Source organism: Choristoneura fumiferana, chromosome 9 (genome assembly GCF_025370935.1).
Source record: "Choristoneura fumiferana chromosome 9, NRCan_CFum_1, whole genome shotgun sequence".
In the NCBI taxonomy this organism is placed as follows: domain Eukaryota; kingdom Metazoa; phylum Arthropoda; class Insecta; order Lepidoptera; family Tortricidae; genus Choristoneura; species Choristoneura fumiferana.
In genome coordinates this window covers 11,601,617-11,616,943 of record NC_133480.1, presented here as the reverse complement: position 1 = coordinate 11,616,943, position 15,327 = coordinate 11,601,617, and the positions used below count along the sequence as shown (strand labels likewise).

The 15,327-nt window shown below is 37.0% G+C and overlaps 1 protein-coding gene across 1 annotated transcript; it reads left to right on the top strand.

The window, feature by feature from the left end:
- The first annotated feature begins 3,696 nt into the window (after positions 1 to 3,696).
- On the top strand, positions 3,697 to 7,052 carry LOC141431504 (uncharacterized). Its single transcript, XM_074092693.1, has 4 exons — positions 3,697 to 3,805; positions 3,911 to 4,064; positions 4,304 to 4,511; positions 7,032 to 7,052. The coding sequence occupies exons 2-4, from the start codon at positions 3,931 to 3,933 to the stop codon at positions 7,050 to 7,052; spliced, it is 363 nt and encodes a 120-aa protein (XP_073948794.1). The 5' UTR covers positions 3,697 to 3,805; positions 3,911 to 3,930.
- Positions 7,053 to 15,327: the final 8,275 nt, after the last annotated feature.

The following is a 15,327-nucleotide window of genomic DNA, read 5'->3' as shown; positions in this document are numbered from 1 at the left end:
AACAAATGAACACTAAGATTAACGCCGAAATATCGGATGTAAGTTAAAAAACAAATTGTTCATTGAATAAATAATTTTGAGGATGTTGAAATAATATCCAAAATAACAAATGAGTAGGTATATTATTTATTTATTTAAGGAGAACCAACAGCTAACACACAATAATGTAATAGATAAAACACAATATATGTAGTAGGAATAGCAACACAGAGCCAATTACAGGATCCCACAGATAGCTATATAGTTAACATGTTTAAGCTTAACTTAAACGAGGATTATGTACTTACACATCTGTTTAAAAAAGTAGGACCCAGCAGGCTAGAGGCAATGTTAAATCAGAACTTTAATGACTAAGTATGTTATATTTTATTAATTTATTATTTTCTGTTTCTGAATTTTCACATGGCACGATATTTTTGTGGGAGATAGACTATGATGCATACAAATTATATGGTTTCTTTCTGCAGATGGTTGAGCAAGTTTAACTGAATCCCCTGTAAATGTTTTTTCAGGATTTTTCATTGTGGTTAACTTATGTTTCTATACATTTGGAGAAAATAGAAGAAAGGTTAAATAAATAAATAAAAATAAAAAAAACATTTATTGCCACATCATAATTACATACTTAGTTCAGTTATTAATCAAATTCATTACATGATCAAAAAAAAATTGACGATGATCGAGGTTGACGTTGTTTGATTGTTATTTTTTTTACAATATTCGTTCCGCTCGCTACAGCCCTAGGTGGTTGTTTCTTCGTTGCTAGGGAGCCAGTATCACGCCACATCATACTTGTGTTGCTACGATTTACTCCCAACTTCCATCGCCTTTTAATTATTCATGGAGGTTATAGAACTTAGTGCTACTTGAAATCAAAGTCTTTTGGTACGTACCTAACTGGTTTTAATTGAATAACTTTTATGTTAAAATTTAATGTCACCTGTAAAGTAAAGCAACGTAAAATTGTAATTGAATGTGCCCACTTATTATACTACTATAGATGTACTAAAGTATGGCACAACTTTCATAAGACGGAATAGTCAATAGCGCGCGCGTCCCTTTTTTCCATTTTCTGGTCATGATTTTTTTTGCGAATGATTTTTATGTTTATGTTACGGTTTTGTTTTAGTATGAGTTTGTAGTACAGGATTTTTCTTTAGCTTCTAATTGTGTCACTTCAATTTCAGTCGCCAAAAGTTTGTGAATTTTACGAGTACAATGACTGTAAGTGAACTTATTTTACTTACGAAAAAAACGATTTGACATAAACTTAATTATCAAATAGTTTTGTCACAATGAACTTGCCAGCTGTCGAAGTTAAAGAAAATTAGGAAAAAAATGATATCCGTTTCTTAGTACAGTCACCTGCATTAATATCTGCCACAGCGGAGCGTGCAAAAATATCTGACGCGTCCTTCCGGCCCTAGAAATAGAGTCGTATCAGATATTTATGCACGCTTGTTGTGACAGATATTGGTGCTGGTGACTGTACCTGCCCGTTACAAGCTTGGGTAAGCAAAGCACTAAGCTACTAAGCCAATAAGCGTCAATGTCCCACCATATTTATCTATTTCTAACGGAACGTCTTTATTTAATTATTTATTTTAATTTACTTTTGGTTTTGCATAGACATGAGCGGTGCGTCAAGCGGCGCGGGCAGCGGCGGCGCGCTGCGGCCGCTGCGCACGCGGCGCCCTTCACGCCGCGCGAGCCGCAGCGCACGCTGTTTGGGGAGCGCGCGCGCAGGAAAGACCCCCGCCCGCCCAGCGCTTTTGAGTAAGTACTGTACTACACAGTAGAGCCGGTATTCATCATAATCATATCAGCCGACGTCCACTGTTGGACATGGGTCTTAACTATAGACCGGTGATTCGATTGTAAGTGACCTGCATCCACTATGAAACCGCGGCTTTAACCAGATCATCAGTCCGTTTCGTTGGTGGTCGCGGCGTCTTACGCTGCGCTTGCCGATCCGCGTTCTTCATTCGAGAACTTTTCGGCCGCAACAGCAATTCTTATTATGGTCACCATACTACGGCACCGAGCTAACTCGCTTGTCTATGTCGGTGACTGATTTGATCCCGTATTATAGAGAAACCCCGAGCATAGTTCTCTCGATAGCTCACTGAGCAACTCTGAGCCTATTTATAAGGCCTATTATAGTAAAGCACAACGTCTCAGATCCAAATGTCATCATTGGCAACACACTCTGGTTGAAGACTATCGTCCTAAGGCATTGAGGAATTTGAATGAAAAGATGTTGTGGAGTTACCCAACGCTGCCTGCACATCTGAGTTAGTTTCGACGACTGACCCTCTTTCACGAAACAGACCTACCTACTTATAATTGCATGGTCAACAACTTCAGGAACCGAATTCTCAACCATAAGTCTCGTAGTCAGAACTATATTTTTGTTTTTAATGCGGTTTGTATGTAATAGCCTGAAGTACCTGAGTTTGAGCGAAACTGGCGACGATGTGGCGGCTACGCGCATCGCTGCCATCGCTGACCTCGACGACGAGCTCACACAAGCGCTGTTCGCTGAGCAGCATGTCAGGAAGAAACCTATGGTGAGTGGGATAACCGACAGGTAGTCGTTAAATGAGTTGTATCACGATAAATAACTGCCTCATAAAGATGACTTGTATTTAAAACATCTGTACATCAGCAGCAGATGTCTATTCATTCTTACGATTACTAAGTACCTACAACTGTTTCTCATGTGTTTTGTGTACAGATTGTACAATATGGAGTTATATATACACAGGGGTGGAATTTTCGGGTCGCAGAAAGATATCTACTGTTGTTTTAGACCCTGCCCAGGGTCCAGGGGTCATGACCTCCATAACCCCCCCTTAGTTATGTAGACTAGACCTATAGTGTAGCTACAGGGCTGTTTGATATTGCAGTCTCAGTCTCGTAATTTCCCGCGGGCGGTGGAGAGAAGTCAAGCGAGGCCTGGGGTGGCTTCCCGAAGCTGCCGCACCTCAGCGGGAAGAGCAAGCCGCTTCACCGCCGGAACACCACCGGACAGGCAGCGCCGACGGTAAGCTGGAGCTGAAACTGAACATAAGTTCTAAAAGAGCAGCCTTAAAATAATGCGACATATTTTATCTATATCCATCCGTAGATGCCATATTTTCATCATCATCATTAGCCTATATTAGTCCGCTGCTGGACATAGGCATCTCCAACTGCACGCCACTGAGCAGGGTCTATTGCCACTCTCATCCAGTTCTTGCCAGCCACCTTGCGAAGATGATTCGCTCCACCTATTCTGAGGGCGTCCCACGCCATATTTTAGTTCAATTCAATTCTTGAAAGTATAGCTATATCGATACTATCGATGATTCCGCTAATGTTGAGGTTGGAAACGACAACATCGGAAGCTGTTGTTCGGTAGCTTCAGTGTACGATACTCGGATGAGAATCTCTAAAATAAGACCACTCAAACATAAATCTTGTAAGAGTGCAATTAATGCTTTTATTCATTTGTTTTTACTTTAAAAATTTGTTTGTTGTTTGTTTATACTCTTTTGTACAGAAAGGAAAAACAAAAAGGTAACATAAAAAAAAGAAATAAAAAAACATACAATTGACATACAATTTTTATATCAGGTGTCTTTAAACAGTTTGATGATACCCACAAATTTGTCAAAATTATTAACCATACGTTTTCTTTTTATTTAAGGAACGAAGAACGACTTAGATTTAGCTCAATCCATTTCGGTAACACGTCCCCTTGGAGGTGAAAGCGGGGATGATTTTCTTTCTAGCGGTTACGGCATCGAGTCCAACAGTAAATGTGAGCATACCAAAGACTTATTTCCTTCTTTTCTTTTACTTTCTTTATTCAATCAAATAAACAATTCTGTAGTCTACTCGGTCATGTCATAAAACAATATTTCAGCTCTAAGTCCTGACTCCGGGATGAGACGTAAGCAGTTCGCAACGACAAAGTCTCAGTCGTACGATGCCACACCAGGCTATGCGCTCGGGAACATCGCCGTCAAGCACCTCGCCGTTCAGTTGCCTAACGCTTCACATGCCGATGATATGGACAGGTATATGTTACTCTATCACCTATCATACTCTATGAGTAAAAATTGTTAATAAACGAGTACCTACCTCATACCTCAATGAACAACATAGATTTACAATGCATACATACGTTAATACGGGACGACACTCTTGCCTAAGGCTTGAACGTAAGAGAGGGATAGAAATTTGCTTCCCAGAGTAGCATAGCCTCAGACCTTTATAATTTTTTCACGCTACTGTGAATTATGTTTTCTTTTTCTAGCATGACCGTGTTAGAGCTGGCTGAGACCCTCGCTCAGCGCAGTCGCGACGTGGAGCGCACGGTTCAGCTCATGGAGACCCTTCAGAACATCCTGGAAAAGACCACGCCGGCCAACAGCCTCCGGGACTTGGTGTTGCGTTCGTTCTACATGCACATTGACAGTGAAGATGAAAGGGTGCTGGTGGCTATAGCACGCGCCATGTTGACGGTAATAAAAAATACACATATCTCTTTAGTGCAATCTTTAGTTTGAAAAGCTAGCGGTCAAAGTTTTGCTTTCTGGGATCAAATAGTGTCACGTGTAAAGAAGTAATTTTATATGAAAAGTACCGAACAGTGCACTGAATATGGCTGATTCTAATAAAAGTGGCATGGCAGGCTAAAGTTAATTCAAAAAAATATATATATGTTTTTTACTTTTTTGCATAAAAACAGCTTCTTGGTATTTCATTTGTTACAAATATGTTAAAGGGAACAAAGTATTCCTAAAAACTTAAGAGTTATGGGTTCTTGAAATATTGATGAAGCAGGCTAAAGTTAAATTAGACAGGCTAGTAGTGAAAAGTTACCAGGTTAAAGAGAATTATATCAAAAATCAAAAGAAATGTATCATAAGTTTAAGGGGCTGTTTCACCATCCATTGATTAGTGTGAACTGGCGGTTAGGTGTGATGCCGTCTCTATTTGTTTTGTTCGAATAGACGGAGACGGCATCACATTTAACCGTCGGTTAACGCTAATCAATGGATGGTGAAACAGCCCCTAAATGTAATTTCTTAAAAAAATATCAGTCTCTTTGAGGCATATATAAGAAAATAAAATTATTTCAAAGTTATTCATATTTTATACAGGGTTATTTGTAATTTACTAGTATCCTTTTAACCCTAAACTCCTACCACTTAAACAAATGTTTTTTTGTTTTACGACTTTTTAAAATGGAGCCGTAAAACAAAAAACATTTGCTAAATCATGTATATTTTTTTATTTTTCCTTCCTGTTTTCTTCGCTGATATTGTTCTTTATGTTTCCTTTGGAACTCAGCATAGACTTTTGGATTTCTTTTTATGTTTTCGTATCTTTTCTTTTCGTTCTCCCTTTTTCGTGCTAACCACTCTTCTCCGTTTAGGGGCATACATGTCCAAATGTCAGAAAGTCCAGGTGTCACATTGTCCATGGTCAAAAAGTCCGAAGGTTATAATGCCTTAATGTCGGATAGTCCATATGTCCGAGAGTCCAGGTGTCACATTGTCCATTGTCAAAAAGTTCAAAGGTTATAATGCCCTAATGTCGGATAGTCCATATGTACGAGAGACCAGGGGTCTCACTCATTCTAATTTGGTTTTGTTTACACCTATTGCAATCGAATTGTTTTCGACTCGATCGCCTTTACTGTCAAGTCAATAAGAGCTGCCACCACGTAGACAATACGATAACAATATGGAAAGAGACAATGTAGAATGAGGCCCCAGTCCATCTGCATGACTGGATCAGCTGGTCAATTTTTGTCGACTCGACATGACATGTACGAAGCATCATAGATGCATCTGGATCTTACTGAGAATGGGTCTCAGGGTGTTAGATAACAGACTGGAAATAATGCAGATGAGCAATCTAGCTCTCTAATCTATTTCAGTTATATTTATCATTTAGTTGTGTTAGTCATATTTTTATACAATGAGACATTATGGGATTCAGGCCTTCAGAACTAGGACGTTTAATCCTTCGGACTTTTTGACCATGGACTTTTTGACGCTAGGACTTTTAGACACTAGGACGTTTCATCCTTCGGACTTTTTGACCATGGACAATGTGACACCTGGACTTTCTGACATTTGGACATGTATGCCCCTAAACGACTTTTAGAGGGGGGAGGGGGTCACACTCCAAAAAAAAATTGCAAAAGCTATATTTACGCAAAATTACAGATATAGTACTAATGGATCTAGCGCGGATAGATAAACAGACACACAAAGTGAAATTATAAGAGTGTTTAGTTTAATAAAAAGCAATTATCTGTCATCTTGTAATTATTAGCCTTATTATAATTTATTTATTTATTTGTTGCTGTTTATCTCACTACCTTATATTATTTTGGACGTTTATTATATGTACGATATAATTATGTATGTATTCGTAGATGTATTGCTGTTACGTTTAAATTTTCTTATCTACTTTTGATGCACCACCTGTTGTAAACTAGTCCTTACTTCTTTCTGTAAAAAAGGTTGCCTGGAAGAGATCGCTCTTAAGCGATAAGGCCGCCTATTGCTCACCTGTAATATTTTTTCTGTGTATCTGTTTCTGTATCGCTTACTATGTCTGGTGTACAATAAAGAGTCTTTGTATTGTATTGTATTGTATTGTAAAAAGCAATTCTCTACATTTACTTTGGTAGAACACTGTTAGTACTACTTAAAAAAAAGTCCATAAAGTTATTCTTAGAAATTATATGCAATTTTTAAATAAAATAATTTATAGTTCACTTTTTTCTGCCATGAGTCACTTTAGTCTGTGCTTCAGTTACAGATTAAAGTGACACAGATTAAAGTGAAAAGTGGATTCAAAAGACATTTACTCTAAAACCGTCAAAAATATGAATGTGCCACTCTTAGTAACGTAAGTAAATACGTCATAATATCACATTAAAATGATTATCTAATAACGTCCCATATAAATAACATAAAATAATCGAGACAATGTAAAGTTAACATACCCGTTACAAACTCCAGTTTGCCGCCTTCGATCACTAATCGCCACAAAACTATGACAGAAGGTCTCTAACCGTTCCGTACGGCGGTGAGCCAGATATTGGCTGAATATTTACCGATGATAAAGGTGTGTCTATCATTCTCCGTGTGTGAATGAGACCAACAACGCGAACACACAGACTACAGTGAAAAAAATCGCTGGACAAACTTTGAGTCCGATATTGATGTATAAAAATGATTTATTTAGGACCGTACTATTATTAAATGAATATCGTACTATTGTTTTTGCAATATATTATAAAATATAATTTGTGAAATAGTACACAAATAATTCACAGGCCTGAAACCGGGAGCATGTCCCTTTTGGACAAGACAGACTACAGTGAAAATCGTACTTACTTACATTTATTTATTTTTTAAAGTAATAAGGTTAAATAAATAAAATGGCCTGGCCTCGGTGTAAAAGGTCTATGTTTACATATGTCAATTTTTATTTTTTCTCAAAAACGTATATTTAATGTACTTTGTATTCAAAAACTCATTGGCAGATTATAATGCCACTTTTATTAGAATCACCCCTATGCCCTTCCCGGGGACTCAAACAATCTGTAAACCATGTTTAATCTAAATCAGTTCAGCGGTTTAGACGTGATTGAGTAACAAACATGTAAACATCTTCACAAACTTTCACATTTATAATATTTGTAGGATAAAACTAACCTTACCTACAGTATTCTACAGATGACTATTTAGAAAATTTCGAGAATGTAGTTTCGGCGTATTTTTTTGTGACAAAAAACATTATGATATGACTTTCTAAAATTATCTGACTAGATATGCACCTAAACTCTGTATTTTGTACCTAGTATTTTTTCCAAATAATAAATAATAATAAAACCTTTACCAAATTAAATAAACCATTATTATTAACGAATTAATTTGATCGTGTTAAATAGAATCCGAATACAATTTAATTGTAAACCAGGCATTTGAACGTTTAATTAACTCGACTGGCTCATTGGGCACCGTTGCGTGAACGCGGTTGGAAATTCCATCACAACTGATTAACCAATGCCGCAATCCTTTCCGTAATTGGAATCTAATACGATAATTTATTATTTATTTATTTATTTGTTATTCGACTGGATGCCAAACGAGCAAGTGGGTCTCCTGATGGCAAGAGATCACCACCGCCCATAGACACCTGCAACACCTGCAATATTTACTTCATCATCATCATTATCATTCATAGGACGTCCACTGTGGGGCACAGCCCTCCCCCGGATTACTAATACATTAGTAATCCCTACAGAGAGACACCAATTTTTCCGCTAACCCAATATTAAGAAACGGACGCTACTTTTTCTAAAACTAATAACACTTATGTGCAGATAACTTTACTGATGATCATAACTGGTAAAGTTCATGAATGGTGAGCTATAAGGCATTGAATCCTTGCTGTCCATTACTGGATACTACTGTGCCTAACATGTCCATGATTGGTGCCGTCACCCTATGGGCAAAAAACTTTCACACATCCCATAATATTTATTTTACTCAAATTATCATTTGGCAAAAAAATCATTTGCTAAAACAACTTCTCGCTAATTTTACAGTAAGTTTTTTTTTTGCGAAGTTATTGTTTCAAATATAATTACTTAGTCATTTTTCATATTACCAAGTATTATTTAGTCAAATGTATTGTTTGGCATAAAGCACTCTTCCGAAATATTGCATGGCATAATAACTTACTTTTCTGGTAGCAGTTCGTTTCTGTGGTGGACGCAGTTCTAACCTAACCTAACCTCCTTTTCTGGTAGCAGTTGGTTTTTGTGGTTGGTTCGTGTGCGAAGTGTCATTTAACAAACATTTTTTTTTTTGAAAATAATATTAGCCAAAAGAAAACGTTTGCTTAATAAACGTTTGTTATAATAAAACTTGATAATGTAAAATTATGCCAAATGATAATTTGACCAAATGAATAAAATGCGAAATGTAAATATGCTAAAGATTCGTTTGGGAAATGAAACTACTGTAAGTTTTTTGGGGAGTAAAATTTGGCAGCGGCCTGCATCTGTTATGAACTCGCGGCTTTAGACAGATTTTTTGTAAACCAAAGTTATGTACATCATCCTAGTCATATACTTCTATTATTAAGTGCATGTACCATGTAAGTTCAAACACAATCACTGTATTGTTCATGAATGAATAAATAAATAAATAAAAGATCATCCGTCCATCTCGTTGGCGGATACTTTCTTGTGGGGGAGTCTATATAATATTATATTCTATCCAACGGTGGACGTCCTACGGCTGATTTATGATGATGACAACTTCTCTTTGGTGTTGGAAATGCACAGTTCACGACATAACGCTTCATCAAAAGGTAGTTCCAGGATTGAATGCAATAGTTCAGTAAGTTTAACTCAGCGCGTCGCGTGCGAGTGCCAGGTGCCGTAAAAAGTTATTCAACTGCGTGTTTCGAGTTCAAAGAGGTCGCGATTGCGCCATTTAATCTCTTATTTATTATATTATACTAGCTGTTTCCAAAGCTTAATCAGATATCATTATCAGTCAAATATTATTGTAATAGCGGAATTTTATTAAATTCCCATAATAACACCGTGGTCTTCAAGTTGTACCACGAACATTCACGCAAAATTTCATGTTTTTAGACTTAACGATTAAGATGTTTTTCGATTTTACAGGAATTCTGTGGGAACACTTGTGATAAAAAGTAGCCTATGTATTATTCCAGACATCCACCTGTCTGCATACTAAATTACATTCAAATTCTTTGAGCCGTTTCAGCATAAATTGCGACAATCACGCATGGAAACACGCAGCACGCACATAGGTATACTTGTAGTACTTAGGATTTTTTTCGGGTGTCCCGATCTCGTTAACAGCCCACCTTCCGAACAAAGCCTCTATTCTATTATGTCCTCAAGTGCATAATCCTCAGTTTAAAATGAATGTAATATAAGATAAAATAGTTCGACTTTCTTATGTTCAGCAGAAAGTGTATTTTAAAAAACATATTCGTTTGCAGATAATACTTTTCCATGAGGCTGCTTGTCTACGATACGCATTCAATTTTGAAAAATATTATCTGCCAACAAGGTTTAATTTAAAATGAACTCTCTAGTGTAAATAATAAAGTCGTTATTTCAATGAGCAATTTTATGTCATATTTCCGATAATTTTAAACTGAGGATTACGCTTTTGAGGACATAATCGAATACAATGGCTTTGTTCGAAAGGAGGGCTGATAAAGAGATCGGGACACCTCTCAAAATTCATACTATACCTACTCACAAATAATCCATAATAAATTGTTTTTTATAAATTCCTATTTTTAATTCAACAATTTTTTTCTAACATAAGTACATTGTCATTCAAAAATATTCCGCACCAAGTTTTCGAATGCCATAAACCGTTGAAGAGTTCCGTTCTGTGGAGAAGATACTGATCGGAGCACCAGAATCTTACCGCCAGATTATATCGCATTGTCATCAGCTTACTTAAGTTTACCCCAGCTCAATTGGATACCAGGAAGCGATCGAAAAAATTATACTGTAAGATCGGGGTACTTTGGCCTTGGAGGATAACTTTGGCCGTAGGGATTTCTGTTTCCTAGGGATTAAGTTGGTACCTGGTTTTATTATTGCTTTAAGAATATGGCTCTTTGCCTTGTGGTTGGTATTAATTATTGATCGATCACGTTTTATGTTATTATTGGGTCGGACACGCCCGAAATAGGGTTCCGTATCCATTACGAAAAAAACAAGTAATATTTTTCTAAGGATTTCGTATTTTGTACGGAATATTCCAGTTTAGGTACCTATATTAGATTTTAGATGGGGGGGGGGCACTCGATTTTAATGAAATTTTGCACTTTAAAGTTGAATATTTTGCAAATGAATCACTGAATCGAAAAACGTTTTAGCAACCCCGTAATGGCTTAAAAGACCTATCCAACGATACCCCACACACAAGATTGGATGAGAAAAAAAAAACACCCCCACTTTACGTCTATGGGAGGTAGGTAGGTACTACTTTTTTGAATTTTTTATTGTGCCATTTTGTCGGCATAGTTTACATATTATTATATATTTGTGCAAAATTACAGCTTTCTAGCATTGATAGTCCCTGAGCAAAGCCGCGGACGGACAGACAGACAGACAGACAGACATGGCGAAACTATAAGGGTTCCGTTTTTGCCATTTTGGCTACGGAACCCTAAAAAGCTTCTGAAAATTACAAGTATAAGCGGAGTTTTTATTTTCTGCCAATTTTTTTCTTTAAAATGAAAGTACCTACTTTCAAGGAAAGTGAATCACGTTCCAGGGTGGAAATTTTTCTTAATCTATTTCGCTATGATTTTTTGGCAAATGTATGGGATATCAACATGATATTAGTAGCACAAACTATCCATCCACCCTAGTACGTGATTAAGTTTCTTTAACTGTACAATAAACCGTTTATTACTGATCGCTGTCACCCGTAAGTGGTACCAGCTCGTAAACATCGAGTCTAGGTACCATTCCGCGTACTATAAAAATGTAGGTACATTTATTAGGTGCGAACGTAGACTGAGCTACCGACATTTATTCGGCGTTAAAACGAACATTGTTGCTAGAAATAAATCCCGAGCTCGCGCTGTTCCTGGATTTCTAGGTGCAATTTCGAAGTCTGCAGATTCCTGAGACTTCTACAGGGAATTTAGATTGCAGAGATTTTAAGAGGCGTTAGATCAGCTGTATTATTCTTAACGTCCAGCGTGCCAAGCGTCTGGGAGTAGCTCATCTAGAAAAGTAATCATACTAAAGTGTGATAGTATGGCGGGTGTCCGGTAAGTAGTGGATATCACGTCGTTGCTGAATAAATTGCCTTAGGCGGACACCTGGGTTAACCTACTTGCTGAGCAGCCGATCTGGTTGCTCGCCCTCTCTCCGGTAAGCTGTAAAAGCCGTCTGAGGCTAACAGCAACAGTCCGTCCAAAAAAAAACCTGGGTTAGGTCTTAGCTTCAGCTAATGTCGTTCTTTTTAACTCTTTCATATCATTTAACTTACATTTTCATGAATTGTGACTTTGATTCAATTTTGTTGTGCAATCAGAGAGCAAAGCAAGACATCAGAGTTTTAGCACTGGGAAACAAAATTAGCTGAAAAACATTTTAAGCTACATTCAATATATTTTTTGTATCAAAAAGTATGAGATTAGTGGGCACTTACACATTTCGTAAGCAACCGTCGTCGTCCCGTGCCATGTATGCGTTTGACATTCCGTTTGTCACTTCGTCTGACACGTTCCTATTACGGTCATGGCATGATACGATGTATTGAATGTAGTATAGAACTTTAGTGTGAAGCCCTTTGGCTTAAAAAGTAATTTTTCAAGTTGTAAGTCGCGTATTTTCGGTCGCGTACTAATTGTTTTTGCAGTCGGTTTTGTACTTTAAAATTTTAAAATTTATGACGGTTGAAGCATTTCTACACTTCCACTGAACGTAGATATTATAGTTTAGATATAGTTAGTGTTTATGTTTAGTATTGTAACTAAGGGACCCCATACATCCCTGTATTTTTTTTTATAATATAGTTTTTAAGTATTTTGTAATTATATTATTATGAAAAAATGACTTTCTGCCAAGTTTCTTACGGTGTAACATTCTTCTTGGCAATGATGGTCTTTCCGAAAGCGCTGGTAGTTTAAAAAATGACGTGTAAAAGTGCCCATTGCGGCCTATTTACTGATAAATCATTTGAATTTTAGAATTTGAATTTTTGTACAAAGGTCGAATTTGTGCCACGGTGACGCAAAAGTTACACAGGACTTTTGTGCGAAACCAAAATTACGCGACCGAAAACACGAGTCACGACTCGAAAAATAACGTTCACCTTTATGGACAAAATAATTAAATTTTATAGGTATCTTCGTTATTTTTTTTAACAAATTCGAACCTACCCTACTCTACCTTACCTTTGACTATCCTGCTCAAAGAGTAGATAATTATTAGACAACCATTTTGTCCATTATGGCTCCAATATAGCTTTGCGACGTCATTTTCAACTCGCGTGGGGCAGAATAGGCTCAATCCCAAATTCCATTACCTTAAGACTCAAACATTTTCGTTGCAGGCTGTTTAAAGATTTTAAGGCTACCGTTCCCGAAAAATTACAAACATAACTCGCTTAGTTTCACCATATTTACTGACAATCCGTCCGCTCGATCCGTCCATACGGACCGACGTCTGTCTATCCGTCATAGAACAGTACCTTAAGAACGCTAATAAATAAACAGCTGAAAATTATACATATGTTTGTGTTATTCTTTGTGATTCCTAAAGGGTTCCTTTGTTCAGCAGTGGACGTCTTCCGGCTGATGATTGTGTCCTGTAATATTTGTTTACTTTTACTTATTTTTAATAAACAAGAACACATTCCGCTCACAGCTGACGGCCATCCATCGTGGCAATTGAATACAAGCAGCAGTAGGGATCTCGAAAATATTATGTTTAGGGGCGGGAAAATAGAGTCACGTTCCCGTGTTTCCCGTGTAAACAGGGGAAGGCTCAGCCACATAGCGAACCCGATACGATAATACATAATAATTTCACAACAGGCGTCATTCCAATAACACCATGGTAGCCTCCAGGCTCTCACACACACCTATTTGTATACACTTCCAACAGAAAGCAGTCATCCTCAACCCTGATGTTTAGCGTGCAATTTTTCTCCGTGTCACAGTTTGATTTCTCTTCTCACATATTATAAAAGCTCGCTGTATAAAGTCGCTGCCCGCCGCCTGTAAGAATAGAATAAGAAATATTTATTTCATAACTAACATAATCTAGAGGTACGTTGGAATGATATGATGATTTCTTTCTTTGTTGCGCTTTCACGCGTAAATCGCTTATTAACTTGCTGAAAAAACATAATTTAACAGTACCTGGGCATTTTCACAAAAAAGTGTACCCTTTCTTTTTATTCGATTTTGGGATTTCGATGGAAGCACAATCTGTTCCGATGGTTAAAAAAAATGTCCTAATCAAAAATTTCAGTATTGTGACTTTTTTTTTTCGTACACTCGGTATTGGGTGTCACAAAACTGACTCATAAAATTTGTACAAAAAAACTAAATACATTTTGAATGAAAATGTTCACGTTTTATGAAAACGCCCACCTACACCTACACACGTAATTGACATATTTGACATGCATAGTATCTCTTAGTAGTCTTGTTGACATGAACAATAAACTGGGTTCAGAAAATAAATTAGGTCTCTGTGACAGACTAGGTGGCGCTAGTATCGTGAGGTTTGTTTGACATTTGTGCCACGTTCGTGATTGATAAATAATATTTTCTTCCAACTATGCTTTAATTTCATCCTAACCGCACTAAATACCTAGCACAAAGCGGGACTTTTCTGCTCTAGAGCAGAAAAAAATGAAAAATCCTTTATTGCATTTGTTTTTTTTTAATTGCGCCACCAAAGAGGTAACAAGTATGTTTGCTATAAAATTAGCATGCTTAGTGTAAAAATATCTAGTATTAGGTTGGTCAACCTGACGGTTATATAAAATTTGACAGATTGCGTACAAAAAATTGTTGCTTACCAATCCTACCAAAACAGTAAGAAGCCGTATATTTAAAAAAAAAGTGTGTGGTTGGCCAACCTGGTGGCCATCCGAATTGACAGATCGCGGGTAAAAACTATCTGCTACTATACTAACTGCCAAAAAAAAGAAAGAGAGCAAAAAAAAACACAAATTGGCGGGAACCTTGCGAATTTTCGCGTGGACATTTTTTGAGAGTGCGAATGTAAAGTTACTCACATAAATGGAATCATCGAGTGCTAGTGACATTCTTTCTTTCCTATTAATTGTTTAGCATGAGTGTTTTTTTTCGTTTACTATTCCTGTAATAGTGAAAGAAAAGCAGTTTATGCACCTCGCATTAAGTAATTTATATTTGCCTTCGTGCCTTTAAAGCCCTCGCTGACGCTCGGGGTCCAAATCGGTACTCGGTACAATAATAAATAACTTTCTGCTGGTGGTGCAACAATCTAGTATTAATTGAGCTATTCACAAGCCGTCAAAGACCTCTTGATGTTAACGCCATCTAGAATATTTCGCCTGTCAAAAACCCTCATTTCCATACATTTTCACATACATAATCTAGCAAATAATTTTAAGCTTCACATAATTGGTATGAACGGCAGTATCTACAACGTTATGATAATAATAAACTGAGTTTTAAAATAATCTTGCTTTATTTTTTCCGGAAAATTGCTATTAATGTGGTGTTGCT

What these genes read in the sequence shown, in the direction of transcription:
- LOC141431504 (XM_074092693.1), top strand. Translation starts at nt 3,931, where the DNA reads ATGAGACGTAAGCAGTTCGCAACGACAAAGTCTCAGTCGTACGATGCC. An exon ending in CATGCCGATGATATGGACAG is followed by an intron (nt 4,065 to 4,303) that starts GTATATGTTACT and finishes TTCTTTTTCTAG; the next exon opens with CATGACCGTGTTAGAGCTGG. An exon ending in TAGCACGCGCCATGTTGACG is followed by an intron (nt 4,512 to 7,031) that starts GTAATAAAAAAT and finishes TACAAACTCCAG; the next exon opens with TTTGCCGCCTTCGATCACTA.